The sequence below is a fragment of the Pipistrellus hanaki genome, assembly GCF_964339955.1.
Source record: "Pipistrellus hanaki genome assembly, chromosome: 1".
Classification (NCBI taxonomy): Eukaryota; Metazoa; Chordata; class Mammalia; order Chiroptera; family Vespertilionidae; genus Pipistrellus; species Pipistrellus hanaki.
Window position 1 is genome coordinate 197,666,427 of NC_140503.1, and position 9,684 is coordinate 197,676,110.

The 9,684-nt window shown below is 54.1% G+C and overlaps 1 protein-coding gene across 1 annotated transcript; it reads right to left on the reverse strand.

Moving 5' to 3' along the window:
- Nucleotides 1-1,759: 1,759 nt before the first annotated feature.
- SOD3 (superoxide dismutase 3) lies at nt 1,760-6,448 on the reverse strand. The gene is made up of 2 exons (XM_084890774.1): nt 6,318-6,448; nt 1,760-2,735 (listed from the first exon to the last, which is right to left on the reverse strand). The coding sequence occupies exon 2, from the start codon at nt 2,702-2,704 to the stop codon at nt 2,027-2,029; it is 678 nt and encodes a 225-aa protein (XP_084746900.1). The 5' UTR covers nt 2,705-2,735; nt 6,318-6,448; the 3' UTR covers nt 1,760-2,026.
- Nucleotides 6,449-9,684: the final 3,236 nt, after the last annotated feature.

Genomic DNA, 9,684 nt, shown 5'->3' on the forward strand with positions numbered 1-9,684 from the left:
GAGGTGGAGCCTTTGGGAGATCCCAAAATCAAGAGAGAGAGAGAGAGAGTGGCAGGCATGAATGAGATTAGTGCTTAAAGGGATTCAGAGAAATGCCTTGCACCTTCCACCATGTGAGGATGCGACAAAAGAGCCCTGGCTGTGAACCCCAAAAAAGGTCTCTGAGCTGGCCATGCTGGTGCCATGATCTCGGACCTCCAGCCTCCAGGAGTGAGAAAAATCAATTCCTGTTGTTTCTAAGTTACACAGTCGTGTGTGTGTGTGTGTGTGTGTGTGTGTGTGTGTGTGTGTGATAGCAGCCCCAACAGAGAAAGACAGAAGGTAAGTGGTGGAAATCACCAGTCTCCTTCTGAAAAATAAACCCAAACCTCCTTGGGTGATCCCGAATTAACCTACAATCTGGCAGCGGAGTCAAAGATGACGTGGCTGGCATTTTAGTCCCCTGTAATTGCTGCCTGGCCGTGCTTGGAACTCTTAATTGTGGGGCTAGGTGAGCCCATCTCTTTGAGATCAGGATATTTAAAGACTCGGTTTGCTTATCCCCTTTCAGTGCTGACCTGTAGAGTTCATGTTAAGGTTTCAAACCAGTGAGAACCAGTTGGTGGAGCAGAGTCATCAGACAACAATAGCCTTTCTCCCCAATTGTCACTTGGGTTCAAAGCAAGAACTTTCAATGACAAGTTAGTCCTAGTAAGCCGTAAAAATAACTGCTGGGGATGGGTTTCTGGCTAAGGGTTGGGGTGACTCACTGTTGTAAGAGTTGGGGGAGACACAGAAGCTGCCTCCAGCTAACCAGGGTGCAAACGCCTGGGCTTGGGTCTACTACATCAGGAGGTTGAAAAGTTATTATGAGAACTTTTGTTCAGTAAATGAAGGTGGATACACAAGACTGAGCTAGTCTGTGTGCAGATTGTGATTTTCAAAGAGAGGCTGAAACTCCAAGCTTTGAATTAAAACCAGCCTGTCTCCGGGCCCCCCTGCCTCCAAGTGCCTTTGTGTGGAGAAGAGCATCGTCCGGGTTGTGCAAAGGCCGGACAATGCTGTGTACCAGCACACCCTCCTGGAACTTTCCCAGTGACCCAGCTTCACCAGCCGGACCTCAGCCACCAGGGAAATGGACCTCAGGCAGCGGTGAGGAGCCCCAGGGCCCAGACCCGTGGCCCCAGGGTCGGAATCACCCGCAGCCTATTGCAAACAGATTTCCTTCTCTCTGGCTGGGTTCCACAGCTCCAGAATGAAGCCCAGGAAACGGAATTTCCCTCTCCCCCTTCCCACAACAATCCTGGCAGGCAGAACTGGGACAAGGGGGATAAGGAGAAGTCCTGCAAGGGGTTTGGGAAATAGCTCTGCTATTTTCAAACAGTAACTGAGCCCCGGAGAGAAGCCTCAGACAAACAAAGGAACCGAGGTCCTGATGCAGTGCTGAGAGGCTGCGTTTTTAATGTGCGATGTGAAGATGGCCAGGCCGCCCCAAAGGGCATCTCTCCGCAGGGTGGCGAGGTGCTGAAACTAGCCAAAGGCTCCTTACTGCAGGTGGCGGGCTGGCAGGGTCACGCATGGGTGGTAGGTGGGGAGGTGGGGACTCTAGGCAACCCCAGGACGGGCCTTCGAGAGCCTGGCAGAATCTACGGGGCGGGGGAGTTAGGGGAGGTGTCCTGAGGGCATAGAGGTATCTCGGGGCGCATGGGGTGAGGGCAGGGGTGACAGGGTAGAAAAGGACCTCAGGAGTCTAGGAGGCCCTAAGGGTAGATGGGGTAGATGGTAGGTGGAGGGGCGTACCTCTGGGGGTTCTTAGAGCTCAGGGTGGGGGTGTTCCGAAGGGGGGCTACCCTAGTCTGGATGGAGGGGGACTACCCTCTGGATGGAGGGGGGTGTGCCCTCTGGATGGAGGGGGGTCTCAGCAGGCCTGGCTGGAGATCTCAGGGCAGAGGATGTCTCTGGAAGAAGAAGGAGACCATCAAGGCGGGGCAGGGCCTTTGGGGAGACGGAGGGGATCTCAGGGAGCTTGGAGGGGTGCACGGAGAGCTCAGGCCGCCTTGCTCTCCCGCCGCCGCTTCTTGCGTTCCTTGCGCTGCTGGTGCTCCTGCTCCAGGCGCGCCCAGTGCTCAGGCCCGCACAGGCCCACCACGCAGCAGGCCAGTCGGCGGCCCGCGTTGCCGTTCTGCAGGCTGGCCGCGTCGCCGCCCAGCCCCAGGTCGTCCTCGCCCGCGTGCACCACCACCGCGCGGCCCACGATGGAGTGCGGGCCGCTGAGCGAGGCGGCCAGGCCGGCCCGGTACCTCCAGAGGCCACCGCCGCGCACCGCGAAGTTGCCGAAGTCGCCCGGGTGCTGCGGGTGCAGCACGCCCAGCGGGTTGTAGTGCGGCCCGGTGGCCTCGCAGCCCCGCATCGTGTCCCCGAACTGGTGCACGTGGATGGCGCGGCTGGAGTTGTAGGGCTCCGTGGGGAAGCCCTTCAGGTCGAAGTAGGCGTCGAGCCGGCCGCCGGGCGCCAGCTGCCGGAACAGCACGAGGCCGGTCACCCGGGGCTCCGCGGCGTCCAGGCTGGCCGACGGCCGCACCTCGCAGGCCGCGTACAGCGTGCTGGCCGCCCGCCGCCGGGCCAGCTCCTCCCGGCTCTCCGGGTCTCCGTTCGGCTGCTCGGGGCCCCCGAAGCCCGAGGCGCAGGCCACCAGGAAGCAGCAGGCACACAGCAGCGCCAGCATGGCTGGACTCCTCTGGCACCTGCGGGCACCCCTAAGGGTGGGGGTGGGGGTGGGGGTAGGGGAGTGAGGCTTAGTAATAGAGACAGGGAATCCCAGGGACCAAAGTCTTTAGATCCAACCCATCCCCACCAAGAGACGTCCTTATCCAGTCCGTTCCGACCCACAGCCCTTATTTTGCCAGATCCAGAAACTGTGTTTATGAATGACATGAAATTCTCAATAAACTGACTCGTAGCGATCTTTCTGAGCCACGAATCTGATCATGGTTCTTTCAAGTCCTAGCTTCCTGGGTGGGAGGACCTCAGGGCGCCTGAGAGGAAGCTCGTGGCCCTTCCAGACACCTCCCTGTCTGCATCTCCCTCCCTGCCATCCTAAGCACCCGCCTTGCAGGCACTCCTAAGACGCGCTGCCCCTGCCTTCTGGGTCTCTGCCGTGTGGGGCCCTCTCTCTGAAGTGCCCTGTCCCCCTTCTCAACCAGGTGCAGTGGATGTGAACACAGAAACTCTCTTTTGCTCATCAGTACCCCGGCGCCTGGGCCTGCACCTTTAATAGGTGATTGTTGGATGAGGAGTTCACTGAGGGACAGACATGCCATCAAATCGTTCCAGCTTCATCCTGTGATTAAAGATGGAGCTGGGTGCTAGGGATAGATGGAGGAAGCAGTGTCCATGTCTCTGAGGGACTCCGGGAAAGCTTCCCAGAGGAGGTGGTTTTTGAGCTGGGTTCTACAAGGAGTTTTTTCAGCCAAGCCGGTTTAAAAGCTCATTTCAGGCAGAAGGCACAGCGTGGCATGTGCACACGCTGTGAAAGGACACTGTTAGGGGAGGAGGGATTCATTGTGGCTGGAACATGGCCTGGGTCACGGGGAGAAGTCGAAGCTCAAGAGTAAACTTTGAGCCAGGGACTGAGGGGATGGGTTTGCTGTGCTGATCGTGGATATTAGCTGGGAGGCTTGTGTGCATGGGCGTCTTTAAGCAGAAAAGTGGGTGATGCGATAGCTTTTAGCTCATTATGTCTGGCAGGAGGAAGGATGTGGGCTGGCCTTCGGGGGAGAAGAAATGGGAATGGCCTAGGGAGAGATGGAGACACGGAGAAGGAGAAACAGATAGTCAGAGGGCGATGAATCAGGAAGCTGTTGCAGCAACAATGAAGGCTTTTTCCAAGATGGAGGCAGCAGAGGTAGAGGAGGCATGGATTGGGGAGACACGTGGGGAATCCTGAGGGGAAGAAGGGAAGAAGTTGAGGATGCCTAGGTTCCCAGGGGAGACTGGGTGCCTGGATGGTGGTCAAAGACATGAGGAGAGAGGGGAAGATGCTGGAGAGTGCCCATGTGGGATACTCAACAGAGGCCTGGAAATGCAACTGCGACACGCGGAGGCAGCAGCGCAGCTGGGCAGGCTTCTCAGGATTGGCTGCACATGACATTCTGGCTCTTAAACCACCTGAGGCCTGCGCTCCCTAAGAAAATCTGATCCTGTGAGCCGGAATTGTCTTTAAAAAATAAATAAATAAATAAAAAAACTCCATCAAAGATTCTGGGACCCAGCCAGACACAGATTCAAATGCCAATGCCAACAACTGTGACATCACCGGGGAGGTCTGACTCTGTCTTAGCTACTTGTAAATAAGCCCAGTATAACTACCACGGGTCCCAGGAAGGATTAAATAAGTTACTATAATCGAGGTCCCCTTCACATACTTAAGTCTGCCCACAGGGGTCACTGCTGCCTCCCAAAAGCTGGTTTGAGGGTCAACTTTCAAAGGCCTTTCAAAGGCCTTTTCCAACCCCAAAGCCAGTGTCATTGTAGAAGCCAACACCGGGGTTGATTATTGGTTCTTTCCATGACCATTACAGAAAGGTGGTCTGGGAGGGTGATGAAGAGAATAGATGCTGAGCCCTGGCCAGATGTTCATTCAGTTGGTTGGAGCATCGGCCCAGGTACCCAGGGTTTTGATTCCCAGTCAGGGCACATGCCTAGCTTTCGGATTCAATCCCCAGTCAGGGCGAGTATGGAAAGGAACCGAACGATGTTTCTTTCTCACTTCGCTGTTTCTCTCTTCCCCACCTCTCTCACTAAAATCAGTTTTAAAAAACAACCAAAAATGTGTTCCTGGGTAAGGAGTAAAAATAATAACAATAGATTCTGAAGCTCGCTGCCTAGGTCTGAAACTGACTAGGTCTGAACCCTGTGCTCGCCAAGGGTTCGCTGTTCCTGTTAGCAGAGTGCCTGGACTGCAAACTCTAGCCAGGCTCCACCTCCTCTCTGAGCCTCAGTTTTCTTAATCCGAAATTAGGGATAATTACACTTTCCTTCCAGCTCTGCTGTGACGCTCAGAAGAGACCATTAGAATTGCTAACATATATTGAACACACGTGCCAGGCACTGTTGAAAGCAGTTGGCACGTGTCGATTCCTGCGACCCTCACAAGAACTCTGTGGGGTAGGTGGTATTGTGAGCTCCATCTTGAAGTGTCGGGAAACTGAGGCACAGAGGGGCGAGTGTGTTGTCCAAGGTTACACGTTCTGTAACAGTGGAGGACAAGACTGGAAAGCGTGTGGTCTGCTCTGAGCCCCTGGCCTAGACCCCACCCTGCACAGCTCTCAACGAGGGCACGGAGCTCAGCGCTGATGCCCAGAAAGTTCTCAGTGAATGGCAGCTCTTTGCTCGGGGATCAGAGACAAACCATGCATAGAGATTTCCGGCCCATCAGATAAGAGCTGATACAAAAGCCGTGGGCAGAGGCTCCAAGGAGTGGCAGCTGAGGGGGAAAGCCCAGAGAGCGACATCCAGAGAACCAACTCTGACATGGCCTGGCGTGACATAGCCCGGGAAGTGCCTGCAGCCATGGGACCATCCCTGCCAGGCCTCAGCCTAACTCTCCATCATCTGGGGCCGACCCCTCCCTCTGAGGCAGTCCTACCCCAGAGGGCTCTGCCAACAGGAAAGTTCTTCCTTAAAAGCATAGAGCAAAAACAGACTGTTCTCTCCAGCACACTTGGCTAATAATTAACATGCTATGGAGATGTTTTTCTCTTAAAAAGAAAACACGTCCTGAACGCCAGACAAGCCCTGACTCTGGGGTTCTTAGGCCTTCCACTCTGTCCCTGGAGGCCAGCTCCCACAAGGCTCAGCCTTCCCACACAGTCTCCCCCTTCGTTTGAACTGTGGGTGGCCAAGTGGTTTTTCAGGATCCGGTCTGGGGGGACAAGATAATGCCTCGCCCCCCTCCTCGAAGGAGTCTGGCTGGGAGCCTGAGCCACCTCCCCCAAGCAGGTGGCTCTTTCTCAGTGTAGCTCCCACCACCGGAGCCATGCAGCGCCCAGAGAGGGCAGCCTAGTGCCCTCCGGACTGATCTCTTCTAGCACTGAGGTCCCCTCGGTCGGTCTGGCCCTGGCAGGTCCACAGGAGAACAGCTCTGTCTCCCGCCTGCCTTCCTCACCCCTCTCCCCAGCTCCCTGCTCATCCCCTCCAAGCAGCCAGCCTGTCCCTCTTTCTGTCTCAAGAAGATGATCAAAGACTTTCCCAAGAGGAGGCCTCAGGCCCCACCCCGGTTTAAACTCTCCCTAGGCGCTCTCCGAGAAGAAGGAAACGAACCTCCACTTGGCACCCACCTTGCCAGCCCTTCCAAGAGCGTTTCCCCGGCTGAGGAGTGGAGAGCAGCTCCCTGCGCACGCAGATGCAGACGGTCTGGTCCCTGGAATGTCAACTGACTCCCGGGCCGGGCTGCCTGTGGGTGTGCCGGAAGGCCAGCCCAGGGGAGTGGTCACCCTGAGGAAAGAAGGTCATTGGGTGGTTGGGGAGGGAAAGCAGGCCAAGCTGGCTGGCCCCTGTGGGGTTGCCTCACCTCCTTCTCCTCTGTTCCTTCCCCCCTCAGCTCCTCCCCAGCTCCGGGGTTCCCGGCCAAGTATTCCTTGTCAGTGACCTCTTTGGTGTGCACAGACGTAGCCAGTGCCCTTCAGCACAAGGCAGCAGGGGAATAAAAATGAGACCGAAAATAGCCTGTGTGGAAAGGTGGACAATGGTTTCTTTAATGAGAGGCCCTTTGCTCTCTCTCTCTCTCTCTAGATTTCCTTAGCTACTGACTCATTCTGGCTGGACGCTTTCATGGTGGAGATGGGCACCTGACAGGTATGTATGGTGTTTGTCAGAGCTGGGAGGCAGGTGTGGTGGCACGGATGGCAGAGGCCCAGCTGTGTCCTGTCCTAGCGCTGGGCTCCTGGCCCGGTGGGCTCCCTGTGCCTCTGTTTCTTAATCTGCATCTGTGAAATGGGGATGGCATGCTAACCGGTACCATCGTCACCAGCGTTGCTGTCGCTTTATTAGAGACGTTACGGAGTACGGAGTCTGCGTGGACCTTGAGCACATCTCCTCCCCAGCAGCCTTTCTTCCGTTGCTGCTGTGATCTTGCCTCAATCACAGACTCTTCCAGAAATAGCAGCTTTTCTGCCCCAGAAAAACTCACGTGGGAAAAGGCAGCTGGCCTGACAGACTATGTGTCCTCCAGCCTTCTTCCCACAAGCACTTAGTGGGTGCTCACAGCGCCCCAGGTCCTGCACGGTGTGCAGGTGTCCAAAGCAGCAGGGGTTCCTGCCCTCAGGGGACGCATACTCTAAGGGTAGGAGGCATGGGGGGGGGTGGAAGAAGAGACAGCAGTGTCAACAGGTCCTTCCATTATGGAGTGGGGAGTGCAGCTGGGGAGGGATGGACAGGGCCCCTAGAGGCCCAAACACTAATCCTGGCCCCGGGAAAGCTGGTTCCACGTCCAGACTCTGGCCCCACCCAGGCTGAGTGAACCGCACATCAGCCGGTGCTTCCTGGAATCATCTTTTAAAAAGCTGGTCATTCTAGTGAGCGGCCAAGTCTGAGAACCACTACTTGGCAGGAAGAACTTGAACTGAAGATCTTTGGCCGGGACAGCCAGTCCAGATGATAACGTGGAAACTTCTGGGAAGTCAGGGCTCCAGCCCTCTGCCCAGCCATCCATCCTCCGGCTCCGGGGAACTCCTCGGCTCCGCCCCTGCCGCTCTGCATTCTGCAGCTGGGCGTAGTGTCTGTCCTGGGCTATGGCCTTTCCCGAGTCACGGCCACCATTCCCACCCCGCCCCACTCCAGAATGTTCTGGTGTCTCATGATGAACCTTTCATTGATTTTTTTTTAACTCTGTATTTTCATTCCGTTCTTGAAATAATAACAATTATGTAAATTCACGATTGCTGCAGCCAGTGGTGCTTTCTTCATTTAATCTGATTTTCTTTCTTTTAAGGTCCAAGAAGGACCTCCATATGGACTTCTAGAACTGGTGTTAAAGTTCATACTCTTTCATCTTTAGGGCCTTCTAGGGGAAATTCACCCTGACCCTGGCAATATCTAATTCCCCTTCCTTTGGCAATAGCACCCCAATTTCCTTCTTGGAAACCATTGCACTTTCAGAGGGTACTGACTCCACCCCTTGTTCCTACCTTCCCCTCCCCCATTCATGTTAGGGTTGCATTGGTTCCTAGATAATCCATTCAGAGCTAATGAATGCACTGACACTTTTGCTGGGACTGTTGGAAGAGAGGAATCCTCTCTTATCCCCTGGACTTGAACTGGGGGAGAAAGAAGGATGATATTGCAGCCACCTTGCCCCAATAAGGGAGAACCTGTCTGAAGAGAGGGCCAATGTGGAGGGGAGCAGAATAAAAGTAAGGTGAAGTCTGGACCCAACAGCAGTGTTTGAGCCCCTGGATCTCGCCATGCCTATAGCTCTAATTTTTATTGAGGAGGTCAATACACGTTTATTTTTGCTTAAGTTGTTTGGATTGGACTTAACTGAACACTTTATAAAACACATCCTCATATGATATGCTATTCAATGCTTTCAATGATTGTGTGGACTGGCTATTCATTTGCTCACTGTGCAGACAAGAAAATAAAGTTCACAGAGAATAAGGAATGGGCCCAAAGTTGCAGAACTAGGAAATAGCAAAGTCAAGATTTCAACTCCAGACTCTCTGATTCCTAATCATTACACTTTACTACCTCCCAGGCTACAAAGGAAAGATAAATTAGAAACAACATGTGAGTCTACCAAGGCGTAGTTATCTCTGTAACATTAGTGCCTGCCCTGCACTCGAGACATAGAAATGTTGGCATCTAAATCAACCCTTGCCCCACCCTGTACAACAGGAAACTAAGAGAGCCTTGGCAAGCAGCCGTATTAGGAGATGCAGACATACTTATATCTGCAGGGTTGGGCAAAAGTAGGTTTACAGCTGTGAGACTGCAAAAGAGAGTTTATTCTTGTATTATTTACTTATTCGTTATTATATTATTTTCTATATGAACCTCTGGTAAACCCACTTTTGCCCCACCCTGTTCATAGAAGAAATCTCTGCTAGAGGACTTTGTTCTTCTTTTATACAGAAACTAGAGGCCCAGTGCACGAAATTTGTGCACTCTGGGAGTTGGGGGAGGGGGGTGTCACTCAGTCTGGCCTGTGTCCTCTCGCAGCCCGGGAGCCCTTGGAGGATGTCCAACTGATGGCTTAGGCAGGGAGCGGGCCTAAACCATGAGTCAGATATCCTCAGTGCTACCGAAGAGGTAGGAGAGGCTCCCACCACTGCTGCTGGACCCACCAGCTGTCAGCCCAACTTGTGGCTGAGCAGCGCTTCCCCTGTGAGAGTGCTCTGACCACCTGGGAGGCAGCTCCTGCATTGAGCATCTGCACCTTGGTGTTCAGTGCACGTCATAGTGACAGTTCATTCCGCCATTCGGTCAATTTGCGTCTTAGCCTTTTATTATGTAGGATACCAGTTGTAAATAGCTTCCCTCTCACTGAGTTCAAAAAGTCAGTAGAGTGAAAGTATAGGAAATAAGTGGTTACCATGAAGAGAAAAAATTTACAAGCAACAATTAGGGTTCCAGGCTGCCTCCCTAAAAGGCTAAGTTCTGGGTCATAACAGGCTACCCAACCAGAGCCCTTCAGACATGCCCCAG